At 40.6% G+C, this 17777-nt stretch overlaps 5 protein-coding genes across 8 annotated transcripts; 2 read left to right on the forward strand and 3 right to left on the reverse strand.

The window, feature by feature from the left end:
• Positions 1 to 896: 896 nt before the first annotated feature.
• LOC108619719 (uncharacterized) lies at positions 897 to 5171 on the forward strand. Its single transcript, XM_018016463.2, has 2 exons — positions 897 to 1454; positions 4459 to 5171. Exons 1-2 carry the CDS (start codon positions 1254 to 1256, stop codon positions 4618 to 4620), a joined length of 363 nt encoding a protein of 120 aa, XP_017871952.1. The 5' UTR covers positions 897 to 1253; the 3' UTR covers positions 4621 to 5171.
• On the reverse strand, positions 4711 to 6602 carry LOC108619684 (E3 ubiquitin-protein ligase TM129). The gene is made up of 2 exons (XM_018016414.2): positions 5856 to 6602; positions 4711 to 5786 (listed from the first exon to the last, which is right to left on the reverse strand). The coding sequence occupies exons 1-2, from the start codon at positions 6486 to 6488 to the stop codon at positions 5220 to 5222; spliced, it is 1200 nt and encodes a 399-aa protein (XP_017871903.1). The 5' UTR covers positions 6489 to 6602; the 3' UTR covers positions 4711 to 5219.
• A 179-nt stretch (positions 6603 to 6781) lies between these two features.
• Positions 6782 to 8972, reverse strand: tub (interleukin 1 receptor associated kinase 4 tube). The gene is made up of 2 exons (XM_018016348.2): positions 8325 to 8972; positions 6782 to 8258 (listed from the first exon to the last, which is right to left on the reverse strand). The coding sequence occupies exons 1-2, from the start codon at positions 8788 to 8790 to the stop codon at positions 7159 to 7161; spliced, it is 1566 nt and encodes a 521-aa protein (XP_017871837.1). The 5' UTR covers positions 8791 to 8972; the 3' UTR covers positions 6782 to 7158.
• A 133-nt stretch (positions 8973 to 9105) lies between these two features.
• On the reverse strand, positions 9106 to 15184 carry Cont (Contactin). Of its 2 annotated transcripts, none has more exons than XM_018016283.2 (8): positions 15024 to 15184; positions 13300 to 14346; positions 11556 to 13241; positions 11331 to 11497; positions 10398 to 11270; positions 10166 to 10334; positions 9963 to 10096; positions 9106 to 9898 (listed from the first exon to the last, which is right to left on the reverse strand). In XM_018016283.2, the coding sequence occupies exons 2-8, from the start codon at positions 14243 to 14245 to the stop codon at positions 9599 to 9601; spliced, it is 4275 nt and encodes a 1424-aa protein (XP_017871772.1). In that variant the 5' UTR covers positions 14246 to 14346; positions 15024 to 15184; the 3' UTR covers positions 9106 to 9598. The 2 variants fall into 2 exon arrangements, with proteins under 2 accessions (XP_017871772.1, XP_089318213.1); XM_089462087.1 differs by having other exon boundaries at positions 14922 to 15132.
• Positions 15185 to 15232: 48 nt separating this feature from the next.
• Yif1 (Yip1d-interacting factor 1) lies at positions 15233 to 17656 on the forward strand. 3 transcript variants are annotated; one of them, XM_018016385.2, is made up of 4 exons: positions 15233 to 15610; positions 15931 to 16487; positions 16602 to 16988; positions 17050 to 17656. In XM_018016385.2, exons 1-4 carry the CDS (start codon positions 15562 to 15564, stop codon positions 17281 to 17283), a joined length of 1227 nt encoding a protein of 408 aa, XP_017871874.1. In that variant the 5' UTR covers positions 15233 to 15561; the 3' UTR covers positions 17284 to 17656. The 3 variants fall into 3 exon arrangements, with proteins under 3 accessions (XP_017871874.1, XP_017871892.1, XP_089318217.1); XM_018016403.2 differs by having other exon boundaries at positions 15234 to 15595; XM_089462091.1 differs by having other exon boundaries at positions 15239 to 15583.
• The last annotated feature ends 121 nt before the right edge of the window (positions 17657 to 17777 follow it).

Below are 17777 nucleotides of genomic sequence, written 5' to 3' on the forward strand. Positions count from 1 at the left end.
CTAATCATTTATAATTGTTAGCGACTCGAGTGTTTGTTTTGTCTATTTGCGCTTATCATCGACAACACACGAGCTGTTGCTGCTGCTGCTGCCTCTGCTGCTGTTGCTGCTGCTAGATGATATCTGTGTGTACATATAGAAAATACATATGTATAGCAAACACACAGAACTTCTAACGGGCCATGCCGACTTTTGCACTGCGCTGCAATCTACGGCAATCGAGATGGCTAATGATGATGATAAGATTTATGACAACTAAATATATACGCAATAGATAATATTGCAATATATGTATTTTATTGGAGTGCTACGTTAAGATCTTGAGTGTTCAAATGCTCACCTCGTAGGGCATTAGGCTAGTCTGCCTAGCTGCAACTGTTCACCATCAAGTGAAGCACAGCCAATACACAGGTAATATTCGCACACACAGACACGGATGATTTATATATGCCTCTGCCAAGGTGTTTGCAGCTGTATGTGTGTGTGTGTGTGCGTGTGCGAGTGTGTGTGTGTGTAGCCCACCTGTTTGGCTTTTCAGGAGCAATCACACGGTCTTGCGTTCACAGCAGTTGAAAGATTTCTTGCTGCTTTCTTTCGCTGTCGTCACACCAACAACAACAGTGACAACAACAACAACAATAAGCACAGCAACAGCAGCAGAAACAACTACAACTCCAACGGGTTGCGTTTGTTCTTTGTGACTGAACGAACGTCCGTTGGGGGCCAAAGGCGGGCGTACACATAACGTAACGAATCGCTGAAGCTTGGGAGTCAGTCGTGTTGCTTGTCGACTCTGTATTGTTGTTGCTGCAGCTGAGCCGTTGTTGTTGCTGTCGCCGTTGTCATTTGTGTGCGACGACAGCGACTACGGTTAATAACAGCGCTGTGTCGGCAACTCCGCAGTCAGACGGGCACCGGCTACCAATACGCATCGCCAGCGACGCCTCGCTTTGATAACAAACAAAAAAATAAAATAATTAAATACAGGCCAACAAAGAATACAATAAATATTGTATTAACTAAAAATAAAAAACATATGTATGTAGAATATACGATTGTACACATACTATATAGCACGTAGTATATGCGAGTTGTCGGCATTGTTGTTCGGTGGTTCCTCGACATCATAAATAAAACAAACGAAATGTTTTGAAAGCGAATCGAGTTGTTGTCACAACTGCAACGGGCCACACACGATAAGCACTGTTCCTGAGTCAAGCAGATCCCACGATCGTCCCAGATCACCTTCAAAGATGAGCAACACAATGACTGCTGCCCACGAGCCGATCCACTATCTGGATAGCATTTTGAATGAGGAGGAGAAACGCTGCGGCGATCAATATTCACATCAATGGCGCAATTTCACAATATCCCGTTCGGGTCGCTTCAGATCGAAGAACAAGAAACGGGATGTGGTCGACGGCAAGCTCTTTGATGGCAAGGAAAATGATAAGGTGAGTTTTTGCACCTGCCCATAACCTAATTTTCATTTTCAATTCAATTTCCATTTCCATTTCCACTTGTATTTGTATATGCACTTGAATTTGTATTTGTATTTGTATTTGTATTTGTATTACTTATCAGCAGACACTCCAAAAATAGAATATAACGATATATTATATTGATATGATAAGTGTTAACGTGATTTATATGTGAATATAATATATGTACATACATACATATGTACGTACATATATGTGTTAGCAACGGGTTTTGGGGCTTTTTTCTCTTTGCCTTAAAAGTCCAAATATCAGTTTACAAGTTTTTGCTGGTTTTTCATGTGAATCGAAGAAACAGCAACAACAACAAATGATATAAAAAACGGAAATGCTCATTAATAAAAAACGGAAGTTGGTTTATTATGATAAGACTGTGTATGCAATCAGCTCTATGACGTTATTTATGAACACTGTGGACTATCCTATCTACATATGTATAAAAAAAATGTATGTAAAGAGATATATGATATATGTATTTATATATATATCCTATCACTACAAGGCGTATAAAAAGTGCTGATGACAAATGTTTACCATTTCTCGAGCTGCCTGTATAAAAATAAGTGCATTCTCGATGCCAAAAGTAGAGATATGTACAATTATTTATAATTATATATATACATATATATGCATATATTTACTTAACATTACTCATTCGTAATTAAAGCAATTAGGAGACAGCGTGTTGTTCAGTGGAAAAGTGGCAAAAAACTTTAAACTTGTTTATGATCAGCACAAGCACAAAAAAATAATTGAAAAGGTTGCCAAGCTTAAAATTATAAATCATATACAAACAGAAGGCGCCTTTAGTCTTTATACTAATAGGGCAAAAAATGAAGTCACTTTTAGATATGCCAGAACTAGTGCAAATCGCTCTTGCTTCAAGTTTGGCTTCCTATAGACCAGATAAGATTATTGACGGTACTTTTCCTGCTATCAATTTCTTGGCCTTCATAATTCTCCATTTTATATATGATGTATATCTACGTCGCACATCTTTCGGAGTGTGCTGCCTTAGAGCCTAGCAAAACATCTTTTGTAATTGGTCATTATGCCGCCATAAAAGAGCTATATAAAATATAAATTATTAAAAGAACAAAATTGGTGTAAAACGCAGTTAAAAATACATTATATCTGCAGGTGATAAAAAAACGAGAATTAAATTCAGAGAAAGTAAAAAACAAGAATAAAACTCAGTCGGGTGCAAGTCAAATAAAGTAAGATCAATATACATACATATATATATATATATGTACACATATGTTTATATGTATAGCGACCGACAAACACACCTTTCTGGAAACTTTATTTCTTTTGGCGCCGCTGTAAGATGAGTAAGGCCAGCGCATTCAACAAAATGTCATATGATACATATTCAAATTTCGTTACAAAAAAGGAAGATATATTTATATACATACAGACATATATGCATACACATGTATGGATGCGAAACCAGATACATTGCCATAAGAAGCAGAAGAAACACGTATAAATGAAAACAAAATTTGTTTCTGTCATCGGCACGCGTCTTTGTTTAATTTTGGCAAGTGAACCGGCCAGCCGGTCGGTCAGTGGTTGAGGAGGGGTAAAGCCTCAACCTGAGGGTGTTCCACCTGCCTTTTTTTTGTTTTACTTACGCAACAAATGCAGTGAGCGAACGATCGGTCGATCGATTGATTGTCAGCGGCAAACGTGCTTGCTGCGTCATTGTCGTCTGTGCATTGAACTTGGTTCATTTTATGAAAAGCAGAAAATAAACAACAACGAAAAAGTATAACAAATATCGCAATATGCTTTATTACACCTGTTTAACCTAGTCCAGATAGGACATGTGTCGAGCGGTGTTTGCTTGAATTTTATAAGCTAGCTATAAATTAAACTAACGAGATAAGTTTTCAATAGTCTTTTTGATATAAGAGTATTAAAAATACATATCTCTAAGCCATAATTTACTTCGGCTTAGACCACATGACGCATAAGTAATATTAAAGAATTATAGCTTTCATGATTATCTAAAATTTGATCAACGAACTACTTTAATTAATAAATTAGAATTTAAAAGTGGATTTCAAGAGCATTTCTGCCTTGATAAATAATCAAACTAACTATTTCTAAAAGTCTGCTATTTTATAATGAAACTTCAAGAAGTAGAGCAACATGGCGTATAAGTTATATTTAAACAATCTTTAGACCTTCATTTAGTATTTCAGCTCATAGTATTTGATTTTATATTCACTTAAATTAGTTTTTAGCAGTTTCTTGATTTCTCGTGACGTCCTCTTGGTTTATAACATGCGAAATATGAAAAAGCCTCTGGCTTATATACATATCTCGCATGGGTGTATTTATGTGTATGTTTATGTGTGTGTCAATAATGATAATAGTAAAGCATGAATTATGGCCAAGGTTTTACCAACGAAAGCACTCAAACAATATTGTTTGTACCTATATCAGATATTGCAAAATTTTCTTCATTGCGCTTTAACAGCGCAAAAACCTTATCAGCAACTAACAATAGAGATTGCAAAAACAAAGGCAAACCTTTTTTCTGTTTTGGTTTCTCCATTTGGGGAAAAGCACCTATGAACATACATACCTACACACATATATAGCATATAGGTAAGTTGTTGTGCACGCTTGGCTGTTCTGTTGCCGCCAGTTGTCAAAAAAAACTCCAGCCGAGAATTATATTTACGTATATACTATATGTATGTTTGTATGTATGTATTGGGTGCATGTCGATAGCATGTACTTGATTAAAATCAGGTGCTAAATCAAAAATATGACTTTGAACATGTCTTTTGATTACTTTTCGAGAAGTCAGAGTCTCTGATTGCTGGAAAGCCAAGTGAAAACTTAATCTAAATAGACTTTCAATTTGTTAACTGATAATGATATTCAAGAGTTATTGAATGTTTGTATATTTGTTTAATATTTGATTTCGTTTTATTTATTGCAGATCTCAGCGCGCAATACAACCAGCGCCATGTCCAAATCGTCCTCCTATAATTCAAATACAACAAACTCAACAACGGGCGGCAATAATGCAGCGGCGCCGTCGGTGCGAAGTCAACGTGACAAAACGGAGAGCTATAAAAGTTTTTACGAAACCAATTTATAGATAATAGCAGGGTTATATATATACTTTGACATACATATGCATATACTATATACATATATGTATATATAAATATGTATATACAGCTATATGTACTATATATTTGTATTACGCTTTATTGGATCAACCCAAGAGTTTATCGCACAACATGTGAACTAAATAAAATGTGCAAAATTCACAATCAGAAGGAAAAATTTAAGGAAAAACAATACAAAGGAAGACTAACAAGGCTTTCTTGGGTGTTTAGAATTTTCAGCTATTTAGTTGTAGTAGAGTATAGAACAGATTAGGGGCTAACTTAGGCACTCTCTAATTATACATATGTCGAAGTAGATCATTGTACTTAAATATATACATACATATATATATTTTTAAATAGGTAAATGTATGAACATTATTATCTCTTTCTTGCTTAGATTATACAAGTATTAAATCGTGATAACTGCACTAAATCGTATATGCATATCTTTAACTATACACATTACAATATATTATATATATACACATATGTATATTTGTCTTAACTTTAATAAAAATTCAGTGCTTAAAACGTATCTATAAGCATAAGATTATTGTTTAGCCGTTTACTCTTATTAGCGAAATCATGAGGCATCTTCGTCAGCACTGGTTGTCGCCGTCGGTCGAATATAGCTGACATCGAGCACACAAAACTTGGCCCGACACATGGGACAGGTGCACTTCTGCTCCAGCCACACTTCACGGTCGATGTCGCTTTGACGGGCGGCAAACCAGCGCGCCAAGCACTCCACACACCACATGGGACGACAATAGCAATTGGAGCAGCGTGCCTCATCTGTTAGAGGAGCGCCAGCCCGATTCAAATCGGAGCATTGCTTGTTTATCTTAATATTCGGCTCCGCCAGCATGCATGCAAAGCACTTGTCTGTAATGGGCTCCGAGCTGAAGATAGGATTGAGAGCTACCTGCGCTTTGAATACGTCTACAAATCGATCGATGACGCTGCGATGAAATTGTATGTTGGATGGTATGGTAATTGGCCGTCGAAGACGATCCTCTAAACTACGAAACTCTAAGGCATTTATGCGAATGTTAAAATCAGAAACACCTTGACGCATCGGTTGAACAACTATGCTTATCATTTGCAAGGTGTCGTTCTGATCGTGATGCGATATATTATAAGTCTCCGCCTAAAATTGAAATAGATTGATATTATTCATTATCTACAACATGTCGCCATCTTCGGGTCGTTTACTTGCCTTGGCAACGCTGAGAGAAGTGTTGGCTTGGTGCGCAAAGTTAACGTTGTACATGGTTGTTTTTATAATCCAGTTTTCCGTGGCAATTACCGTGCTAATAGAGTTGAGTTTCTTTTTGTAGATGTCTTGACGGCGAAACTCGGTGTTAATGTCGCTTGCAACGGAGCTGTAATTTCCCGGGGTATTTGAGTATTTTGCCAGGGTTTTGTTTATCGGATGTCGACGCCAGTTTTGCTGATGCCACTTAAATATCAACGCCGGGACAGCTAGCATAGCTAGTACACTGAAGCGTTGTGCCATCTTCCAGGTGAGCGTTTTGAAGGCCACAGCCTCCTGTGGCATAGGGAAATCCGGGTCAAGCTCATTATCTTCAAGCGGTTGTTGTGTGGCGAAAACTGAAAACTTCAGTCTGTGTATTAGAAAATATGTGACAGGCAGGCAGCTATGCACAAAGAGATTCAGAGATGTGCGGCGCAGATGGTAGCCAACAAAATCTTGATATTCCTCTCCCAGGAAGGAAGAGAACACCTGCTCAATAGTAAAGCCCAAGCGTTGAAACTCCTCGGGCGGATAAATGACGCACATGCACAATAGGAAGTAGAACAAATTGAAGAGCAGTTCCGACTCATCCATGTTACGAAAAATTTTGAAAAATTCAACAAAAACCAGTAATGAAATATACAAGTCCAGGGTCTAAATTAGAGATGCGCAATTATTGTTGATGTGTCGCAAACGCAGAGTTGCCTTTGATTTATCGTGTTCGATAGTTTATTTTTGAGTGCGTCGCTATATTAAATTGTCATTTTGTTTTCTTTACTATATATATTTTTTATTTTTTAATTATCAGCTGAAGCTTTCCTAATATTCTTAGAACCATAAAAATAGACAGTAAATATATAGCATATATCATTAAATTCATTTCCATCTTTAGTGTATTAAATATAAATATGTATATATTTCTGTAAAAAGATTCTCAATACAAAACTTTCTTTTGAATTGTGCTATTGTCTGATGATGCAAATAAATTTTAATATTAAATGTCTTTTGCCTAATGAAATCATATTTTCATTGGGTGTCATGGAAGCTATGTTTAAATTAGGGAGATATGATTAACTAGGCAGTTAACAACTTGCGTTAGACTTTATGCGGACATTATGTACATAACTTTTGATACATAAACAATATAAAATAGGTATGACAGACCACATACATTAACAGATATTTTGATATTTTGATGTGCTTTATGGAATGTGTGTGCGTGGCTTGCAGAAAGTAAACTAGTGCGTATTAATGGACGGTTACTTTACTGCTGTAGTTCACTCAGGTTCGGAATATTGTTGGTGTAATCATCATTGGATGTCGAACTTGAGTCGTTGGTCAACTCAAAACTATTATCGCCGCTGGTGCCGGTTACTGTTGTTAGACTTGAGTCGTTATTGGAGTTATGATGCTCAGAATTGCTCAGATTGGGCAATGACCCATCCGCCTCTTCGTCATCCACATCATCGTCTTCGTCATCATCTTCCTCGTCTTCATCATCGTCAACACTAAGGCTGTTTGTGCCACTGCTATTGTTACGCCCGTTATCGCTGCGAGCTTTGGGTTCGTTTCCATCGGGTTGCACGGTATTCAAATTTAATGCGCTTATCGCTGGCAAATTATTATGGCTCATATCGGGGGCTGTTTTCGTTGTCGTCGATTTTGATGTTGCTGTGGCTGTTGTTGTCGGCGTCGCATCAGATGCGCCACTTATCTCGCAGCTGGAATTTTCAATTAAAAGCGTTATCAAAGGCACATTGGGTACGGTTGCTGTCGAAGTGCTTGTACTATTATAGCTGCCATTGCTGGCGGTGTCCGAATTGACAGCATCCAGTGGCGACGAAGCTGTCGTTGCTATTGATACTGTCTCGGAGCAGCCATTGAGTATAGATAGGTGAGGTATATTTTGTGGGGGCTGTGTTTGATTTTGATCACTTATGGACACGAGCTTTTCACTACTTGCATTGAGAATAGATAAATTGGGCATGTTAGCCGTGTTTATGTTGGTTGAGGATGAGGGTTCATTTGTTGTTATGAGTGGCCCATTGCTAGTTGTGGCCTTAAGATGACGGGATAAGCGTGAAGATCGTGGTGGTGCGACTGGCACCGGGCTGGAGCTGGATATGGATGCGCCATTCTCGATCTGTTGCGGGACACTCTTGTCACGTCTAACCATATGCTTGTCGAAGTAATCCAAATTCATGCCAGTGCCACGCGCCTGTGCTGCGGCTGCATTTAATGCGGATGTATTGGGCTGGTAGCTCGCACCATCGTCCACATCCATGTCCTCGCTCAGATCCTCGCTACACAAATCCAAGCTGATGTGCGCTGCTGGTCCATCGGTGGGGCGATCAGGTTTAGGCTCTAAAACATAATAGAAATGATTAGTTTCAATATACATTATATTGTTTCGACTATATATCTGCGAACCATTTAAGAAATGCAAGGCCACAAAATCAGCTGCACTGTAGATCTCGGCCTGTACAAGCAACTGCAGCAGCACACCCACAGTGGGGCGTTCGTTCAGTTTGCCAGAAGTTTTCCACTCGTCGATCATTACTTGTGATATGCTTTGGCCGGGCGTCAGGCGCTCAGCGGTCCCATCAATCAGACTTATTTGTTGCGCGTTATACTTAAGCCCCACCTTGGCAGCGATTTCTTGATACTTGAGTGCTCCTGGTGCGCTGCAGGCCTGCGCATCAAGACGTTTCGGTATAATGGACATTAGCTTGCGCCAGCAGCCATTCACATCCAATATTGTGGCTAATTTATAAATGTCGTTGTCGTCGACGCGCCGCAATTCCGTGTAGCGCGTGTATTTTGAATATTTGAGCACAGAACTTGTGCTACTACAAACAGTCGCCCAGCCGTTTGCTTTTGTTTTTGCCATTTCCATTTTGTTTTGGTTTCTTCGAACCCTTCAGCGCGTCTTTGATATGATTGCGGCTATTGTTTGATTGTCACGCACGCTGCTATAATAACATGTTATATTTACTTGCGTTTGCAGCTCTAGTGTTTTTACTGAATTTTCCTATGAGCCATCATCAATGGTTTCTCCGCACACACATATACATATATAAACGAATGTGAATAGCCGAAGCAACAGCTGTTTAAGCTTTCAGTGTTGCCTTATCGATATAGTTATCGATAGCAGCAATTTCCCTGTTATAGCGGCGAACTGTGTGTCTCATTCAAAATTAAAAAGTTGGCATTATACTATAATAAGTTTGTAAATTTTATTTTTAAATAGCTGCAAAATATTTGTATAATGGATACAATTACATTTAATACATTGTACAATTGTATGTTTAAAAAATACATTTAAACAAGGACGAACAGAAACTGATAAGGTTGTAAAAGTGGATATAAATTGCTTTGTGCTTATGCTAATTATCCGTTTTCGTTTCGTTGGTTTCTTCTAAACAATATATATGCAGATACATATATATGTACAATAATACATATATAAAAGATTTGTGTGCTTCTTACTTCGCTTTGAATGTATACGCTCTACTTATTTTGTATATATTTAAGGTCACTTTCTTATTTGTTTCGCATATGTTCAATTCGCTGAGGTTTCGCTAGTAAAGACGGAATGTTTGCTGATTTAAATCTAAACGAGACTCTTGAGTTTCTGTGTATTTTTGTAAAGCTGTGCGCTTTGCCAAAAAACATCGGACGGTATTCTTCTTATTGCCTAACTACTAATTGTTGACGTTGGTATAAAAAAATGTGGTAATAAACAATAACACGCTCATGACCAGAGCGGTATTAATGTTGTGACCATGTCTCGTATTCGCTGCATTGCGTGTAGTCTTTCCCATTTGGAAGCGCAGTGTGGGACTGGACATGCGTCCATCGCCGCCATTGCTGAAGGCTAGCACTCGCATATTGTAGCTCTTACCGGGCGTCAGCGTGTTAATATAGGCCTCGAGTTTACTTCCTATAGGCACAATAGTATCGTTGGCAGTGATCATATTCTGATCGGTCTCCCAAATGCGAACCTGTGAAAATTCAAATAATATTTAACATCGCCTGCCTTTGACACATTAAAAGCAGAATCCATACCTTATAGCCAGCCAGTGGCTCTTCATCTTGCGCCGGCGATACATAACGCCACACAACGCGCACCGTGGAAGGATTTATGCCATAGACATGCACTGAAGACGGCGGCTTCTGTGGTGCCTTGCGATATGTGCGTTCTAATATGAATACAAAATATATATAGTAAGGATGTGTTAAGATATACACACATAATGTATAAACGTTACCTTCGAAACGTTCGCTTTCGGGACCCTCGCCAGCTGCATTGTAGGCCATAACCTTAACGAAGTAATAAGTATCCGGCTGCAAACCCACAATTAGTGCCCATGGCCGAGTGGTGCGTGATAAGTAGTAGACGGCATCCTCTTCCTGATGTTCGGTCTTCCAATACTTAAGCTAAATTTGGAAATAGAATGAGTAAATAAATTGCAGCAATATGATTCGAAAACTAAAACATGCCCTATGTCCTATGAGTTTGCCTCGTATGTTCTCACGAGACATGTCAATGGGGCTCCAGGACACGTTGAAGCAAGTAGAGTTGTAGGCTAACGCAAACGGTTTCTGTGGCGCCACTTGTGGCATATCCTCGGCAGAGTAGATGACAACCGTTTCGCTTTCAGGTCCTTTGCCGATGCTGTTTATAGCCTGCACCTTCACCTCGTATTCAGTGTAGTAGTTGTTGAGCGGAATGTTCACCACGGCTACGCCCGTATTCTCTTGGTTCTTTCTAATGTCGGAGGCCCATTCCAAGGCACCCTTTAGTTTCCAGAACACCTTGTAATGTATGCCGTGACTGTGCTGCTCCTGTGGCAATAATGGATCCCAGGTAATGGTTAGATCCCCAATCTTGCCACCACCTCCGCCTACATTGCGTGGCGCAATATATGGTACATCGTCGTAGGTGCTGTAGATGGGCGACGGTGCTGATGGTGTGCCAATGCCCAAATCATTAACAGCTGCCACGCTGAATTCATATGAGGACCAGGGCGTTAGATTTGTCACCTCAGCCTGTTGACGAGATGTATAACGATCCACCTCACGCGCCTGCACGTGCATGGAAACATTGACCCACGTGCGATTCCAGTTGGTGCGTCCTAGTATGTTGTAGTATCGTATGGGCCGGCCATTGTTGACACCATCCACCCACTCAATGATGGCCTTGGTCTTTCCAATTTCAATCACCTGCACGCCACCAGGAGCACCAGGAGCTCCTTCAATGATGACATTTGTCTTGGTGCTAATCTCATTGACCGCTGACTGGACGACACACTCGTAATCGCCAGAGTCACGCATCGTTGTGTTGTGCACCGTCAATCTATTCCAATCGACGATCTGCAAAAATATTTGGACAGAGTTAATACATTTTGTGAATTGTGAAAAGATCTAGCATACAATGCGCTGAGTGCCATCGTGATCATTTCGAAGTATCTCTCCATTGCGTTTCCAGACGTAGGCAATGTCCAGCAGCTCATCGAAGGCAGCCTCACAGTGCAGGTAGATAAGATCATGTTCGCGAGAAACAATTCGCTGCGGGGGCGTCTGCACAAAGCGAATTTCCTCTATCAAAATAAACAAATTAATTCTGTTAATTAACAACTCAAGACAAATTTAACTTACGCAGCACAATAACTCGAGCATGTGACTCATCCGTGCCCGCCTGATTGGAAGCAATGCAGGTGTACATTCCCTCATCATCGCGAGACGTGGGCGATATGATGAGGGTGCCGCTGGGCAGTATACGGCGATGACCACCGGAGCCAAGCAACTGGCCATCTTTTTTCCACTGGAATTTCGGACGTGGTGCAGCCTCCGGATTACACACAATAGTTGTATTGCCATTGTATACAGCATAGATCTCAGATTCAAGTGGATGCTTCTTAAATGATGGCTTCATGGACAGCACACGCAATTGAGCCGAGCTGAAGGACGTCTTCAGTTGATTCTGTGCGCCGCACTGGTACATGCCCTCATCCTTCTCCTTCTCTAGGAACTTTATGGTTAGCACATTATCTTGTATTATATACCGATCCCGATTGATGGTCAAAGGATCGAGACGTTCAGCATTCTTGTACCAAGTGTAGTTGGCATCGGGTATGGCAAAGGCCTCACAGATGAAGGTTACATCACTGTTGTAGTCCTTGATCATGTCCTTAAGTGGTATGGTAAACTCAGGGCGCATTTGTATGTTGATATAAATTGACTTCTCCAGCGTCTTGCGAGGATTGGTAATGCTGCAGGTGTACTGACCATTATCATTGGTAGTCGCATTCCTAATGATTAGAACGCGACCATAGCTCGTTGTGTAGGCATTGCGCTGCAGCGGCTGTCCTTGGCGCGTCCAGTTGTACGAAGGTATAGGATAACCAAATGCCATGCACTCCAAGCGAATCTCTTCTCCAGCGATCGGAGCCTCCGGGAAGACTTTGGGGAAGGTGTTGGCAAAGATCAGCGTCTGATAGTTGCTGTTGGGCGTTACTCGCAGCGGGAAAAAGGGTCCATTACGACCCGTATCGGAGACAAGCGTCTGAACAGTACACGAATAATTAGCCCGATCCACGGTCTCTATAAACGAAAAGTACAGTGCACCATCGTGGGAGACAAACACGCGCTGATCCTCCTCCACAAAATTGGGGAAATAGTCACGCGCCCAGTAGTATCGAATGGCTGGATAATGTTGCGGCGGATCACAGAAGATGGCCTTGCCCCAGTTCATCTCGCTGGACTCCGCTGAACGTTTCAAATTAAACTCCATGATGAAACCGAAATTGAGATGCGCACTCTCTGAGCGAACGCTGCCAAACTTATTGCGCGCAACGCAGTGATAGGCGCCCTGATCTAGCGCTTGCTTGGGATCATATATAATCAGATTGCCGCCTGATATGGTGTAACGATCCTCTACCAGTGGATCAATACGTTTGTACTCTAGCGTGTCATTCACATAGACCTCACGATACCATTCGTAGGAAGGAGTTGGATAGCCGCCGGCCAAGCAGCTCAGCGATACATCGTTAATCAAACGATTCTTGTTCACATCGAAGGTTGTGTCATTCGGTTGCTTCACAAAGTATGGGCCTCGTGGAATGCGCTCCAGATCGCGTATATCTAAACCATAGGTATAGGGACGTTTGTCATCCAGTTTTATGTTGACATTGTCCGGGCTGTACAGCGCCTTGGATTCGCAAATAAAAAGATTCAGTTCAATTTCGTAGGCAGGCATAAACATCCAGCGATCGCGCTTTTTCGAATAGGCGTAGACCACGCGATCGCGCACATAACCAGTGTCTCCATAGGGCTGATTGGGACCTGCAAAGCATGATTTGTTTTAAATCTTTGATTTTTAATTATCGACATTTATACTTACCAAAGAAGCCACGCAAATTGTTTTGATTGCGTTGATTCAAGGTATTCGTTTGTCCGGTCAGCGCATTGTAGTACTGATTGGGATTGTTGAAATTGCGATTGTTAAGATCATTTTGTACTAGGAAGCGATTGTCGTTCAGATCTTGGTTTTCAAGCGCCTGCATCTCATCGAACGCAAAGGAGTCCTCAATCTGTATTAATTGCGTATTGTCATCGTTCACCCAGTTCTGTGGCCCTGTTTGCCGGGCTGAGATGAAGAATCGATTCTGACGTTGATTTTGTATGATTAGCTGCTTTAAAATAAACGCATGCTTCTCCACATTGTCCACATTCACTAAATCCGCTGTGTAGGCTTTGCAGATCTTCTTAGCCTCTGCCCAGTTGCGCTTGGGCGAGCGTATAAAGCGATAGCATGTCTGTCGGAACGATATCCAATGCTCGGGACAAAAGTTATCCTCATCGGTGAACATGTCCCTATAGCCCAGGCCCGAATTGATCGTATTAGTTACGCTGTTGCGGTTGAAGGGATCATATTGCGGGCCCGTATTCGAAATGCCGCCCGGCCCCACAATGTTGCCACCGCCACCAACGCCCAGCATCGGTCGGTTGCTGTCGTAGTTGTTGTAACCATTGTAGCTATTTGAGTTTAGACCAGTGCCACCGAAATTCGGATTGTTTGGCTGATTGCCAAAGTCCAGCAACGGATTATCATACGGTGTACTGTCCGGATTTTGTTGCTGACCCGTGTACGAAGGATTATAGCGAGGTGAGTAGTCCTTGTTATAAGTGGGTTGATATGTTTGAGGCTGTTGTCCTTGTTGTGCAGGCGGCAGGCCCAGCTGTGGCTGTTGTTGCGGTTGCAGGTCACTGGGCAGTTGCCCCCTACTCGTTGCCAACAGCAACAATTGCACTAGCCCGCTGACTATTAGCCTGCTCCTTGTTGACATAGTGACTTAGTTTACTTTCAGTTACAGCTCGACGTGAGAACTTATCCAGCTGGCTATTTGTGGGAGACTAAAGGCACATTTTCTAGTTGGAAATTCGTACTCTATAAATACAGAACAATAGACAATGTTTATTTGCGATTTTCAATTTACGAACTGTGAATGTAAACAAATCAAATGATCAGTCTTATTGCTCATACGAATAAAGGTTGTATTAGTAAGATCACACGCACATGACACATACCTAGACGTACAATAGAATGTGTATTGAATGGCCAAACATGGTTTTTACTTTTGACTTTTGCAATTTAGAAAATAATATTATATAAAATATACAAATTGGTAAGGTTCAAGTTCTGAATTGAATGCATTCATGAATTTAAGTTATTCTCCCTTTAATTGAGTTTCCACTTTACATGATCATAGGCGTGTGCCTGTGTGTGTGTGTACGTGTGGGTGTCTTACATTAGGCGTGGTCTTGAGCTTGTTTATGTGCTTCATTACAAAACAATTAATGAAACGGATTAGTTTTTGTTGTTAAATGTTTTAGCTGAATAAAAATAGTGTTTATCTATATTATTAATTAAATTTGATAAATTCAGTCTTCATAAATTATGCATCGGCGCCGCCCAATTTGATCAAAGCTACGCTTAGTCAAACAGCTCAGACCCAACCACACCTTAAATTTAGAGCCACTCATTTATAGGGTGTTTAAGACACTATTTCATGCATAATATTAGTCTTTAAGTTCCATTGGTAATCACTTTTCATGAACACTAACCAATTGATTATAAATTATTCACAAAATACTTCAAAATTATATATTTATTAAATAAAAACAAAACTAGGCACAAGTCCGACAAAGCCACGATTAGGTGGCCGATAGACGATAACAATTGTATGCAGCTCATACTAGAGTTGGCAGTGCTGTAAGTTATAGAAGTCATGATGGCATGACACGTTCAATTTTAGAACATGGGAAATTAAGAATAAGTGAAAGTTAATACAATATTTTTTAAGAAAACTATTTTTGACTATGTCGTTAAACTATAAAATTGAATAATTAATTGATATCAATTGTTAATTGAGCTATCATATTAAAAGTGCAAAGTAAAATGATTGTGCTCATTAAAATATTATATTCGATATTTATGCACCGTAATTTATCGATGTTTTAACAACAAACCCATCGTGTACCTATCGAGTTTCATCCGAGTGGTGATGTGTAATAACCAAAGTTTTGGTGATATTTCAAATAAAAACAGAGCTAATTAGGCAACAAAACAACACAGCAAGGGACAGGGACTCACACAAACAACATGAACTACAATCCAAATGCGGGTATGCGGAATCGTAAGTGGGAAAACTGTAAGGAACAAGCTATAGCTACGCAAGTATATACCACGAAGGCAGCTATTGTTGTTGTTGCCGTAGCGGCGGCGGCGGAGACTGCCGCAAATACAAAAAGCTGCAGCTGGCGGTTATTTAGTTGCCTCTCGTAGTTAATTGTTGAATCGTTCAAAAGTTATTTCTATAGTTTGCACTAATAATTATGTTGCGTTTTTAGTTTGTTTACTGCGTCTGTAGCTTGATTTTTTCCTTTTCCCTCCTAACACTTGCGAATCTATCACAATAATTGGGATGCTGAATCAACAGAATTTAACGGCTGTTCTGTATTCCAAAAATAGCTCAAGGTGGCGGACGGGTTCGTCCCGTTAAACGGGTGAGCGATTTAAATGCAATGGGCCCGACGGCTCCGATGCCCAGTGGTTCGGCTTTCATGACGCCAACGGCAGCACCCACCATGTTCGATCCCAACATGTACGGCGGTCCAGCTCCACAGCAAGTAAATAGCTACGGTTACAATGCAGCGCCAACGCAAGCGGCGTCGGCACAACAGCCACAGCAGCAAAACTATGGATATACGCCGGGGCAGCAAACAATGCCAAATGCGCCATCAGGGCAGCCCGCTTTTGGCATGGGTGGACCGCAGTCACCAGCGTTTGGAGGTGCTGCCGGCTCTGCACCTGGTGGTCAATATCCACAGTTTTCCATGTTCCAGCAGCCCATCGTACAGGACATGGCGATGCAGTATGGCCAGCGACTGGCCGATCAAGGCAAACAACTTGTGGAGAATCAGTTTGAGAAATGGGTGCCGGTCGCCAAATTGAAGTACTACTTCGCAGTAGATAATGCCTATGTGGGACGCAAGTTACGATTGCTGTTCTTTCCTTATATACACAAGGTAAGCTGGCTGAGAAAAATATAAATTTTAAAGGATTGGCACAAATTGAACTTAAATGTAGAAATATGTTACATTAGGCTATTATGAACTGTATAAACGTTTTTCCCCTTATAGGATTGGTCACTGAAATACGATCAGGAGCATCCTGTGCAGCCACGTTATGATATAAACGCGCCAGATCTTTATCTGCCAACGATGGGCTACATAACATATGTAATTGTTGCCGGCTTATTGCTGGGCATGCAGAATCGGTTCTCGCCCGAGCAACTAGGCATACAGGCATCCAGTGCGATGGCATATAGCATTTTCGAATTGGTCATCTACTCCATATCGCTGTACGTGATGAATGTGAAGACGAGTCTTAAGACTTTGGACTTGCTGGCATTTACGGGCTATAAATATGTAAATATTGTCGTCTGCCTGCTGATGAGCACGCTCTTCTTTCGATCCGGTTACTATATAGCGTTGGCATATACCAGCTTCTCCTTTGGCTTCTTTCTGGTGAGCACGAAGGTCAACACGAAAGGAATATTAGAAATAATTAATTGTAACTGTCTTACAGCTACGAACGTTGCGAACAAAACTGTTGCAGGACAACACGCCAACTGCGTCCAGCGGTGCCATCAATTACGATCCGTATGGGAATCCACAGCAGTTCGATTATAGCGGTGGCCGGAAGAGGAAGCTTTACTTCCTATTCCTTGTAGTTGCTGGTCAGATATTGTTCGCTTTTCTGCTATCGAAGCATTTGTACTTGCCGGGTGTGGATCCATTGGCAACGCTTAAAGCGCTATAAAAATCTTTAGTTTAATTTTTACGAAACTCATTTCATTGATTGGGGCAACGAAAACAGGTAACAGGTACGCACGCACACACACACGTGGGTGTATGTGCGCAGTGTACACACGCTTTCAAAATTGATGGTGTGCTAGAATGTTTTCAAATCGCCAATGAAAAATCATTTCCAAAATGTTAAAATCTTAGTAGCTTATGTGGTTAGAAATACGTTACTTAAAGTTCGCGAAACATCCGATTGAGATTTGCAATAGGTGATGCATATACATATTTTTGTTATTAACAAAATTAACACATTTTATACCTAAATAAACAATGCTTGAAAATGAGAATATTATGGCTATAGAATAGTATGAAAACTATTGAAATGCAAATGTGGTATTTTCTTTTTTCTACCTTTTGAATATGAATGGCAAATTTTCAGACTAATCTTGTATATAAGATACTATATAACTTATTTTTACATCCAGTCTGAAAGACCATCTGAAATATGAT

Source organism: Drosophila arizonae, chromosome 2 (genome assembly GCF_054131065.1).
Source record: "Drosophila arizonae isolate 15081-1271.41 chromosome 2, UAZ_ARI_1.0, whole genome shotgun sequence".
Lineage (NCBI taxonomy): Eukaryota > Metazoa > Arthropoda > Insecta > Diptera > Drosophilidae > Drosophila > Drosophila arizonae.

Coding starts and splice junctions, on each gene's coding strand:
- tub (XM_018016348.2), bottom strand. CDS start 8,790: ATGGAAATGGCAAAAACAAAAGCAAACGGCTGGGCGACTGTTTGTAGT. Junction 8,259..8,324: donor GGCCTTGCATTTCTTAAATG/GTTCGCAGATAT, acceptor ATTATGTTTTAG/AGCCTAAACCTGATCGCCCC.
- Cont (XM_018016283.2), bottom strand. CDS start 14,245: ATGTCAACAAGGAGCAGGCTAATAGTCAGCGGGCTAGTGCAATTGTTG. Junction 13,242..13,299: donor CAATTTGCGTGGCTTCTTTG/GTAAGTATAAAT, acceptor CATGCTTTGCAG/GTCCCAATCAGCCCTATGGA. Junction 10,097..10,165: donor CGAAAGCGAACGTTTCGAAG/GTAACGTTTATA, acceptor TATTCATATTAG/AACGCACATATCGCAAGGCA.
- LOC108619719 (XM_018016463.2), top strand. CDS start 1,254: ATGAGCAACACAATGACTGCTGCCCACGAGCCGATCCACTATCTGGAT. Junction 1,455..4,458: donor ATGGCAAGGAAAATGATAAG/GTGAGTTTTTGC, acceptor TATTTATTGCAG/ATCTCAGCGCGCAATACAAC.
- LOC108619684 (XM_018016414.2), bottom strand. CDS start 6,488: ATGGATGAGTCGGAACTGCTCTTCAATTTGTTCTACTTCCTATTGTGC. Junction 5,787..5,855: donor CTTCTCTCAGCGTTGCCAAG/GCAAGTAAACGA, acceptor TTTCAATTTTAG/GCGGAGACTTATAATATATC.
- Yif1 (XM_018016385.2), top strand. CDS start 15,562: ATGAACTACAATCCAAATGCGGGTATGCGGAATCGTAAGTGGGAAAAC. Junction 16,488..16,601: donor TCTTTCCTTATATACACAAG/GTAAGCTGGCTG, acceptor TTCCCCTTATAG/GATTGGTCACTGAAATACGA. Junction 16,989..17,049: donor TCTCCTTTGGCTTCTTTCTG/GTGAGCACGAAG, acceptor ACTGTCTTACAG/CTACGAACGTTGCGAACAAA.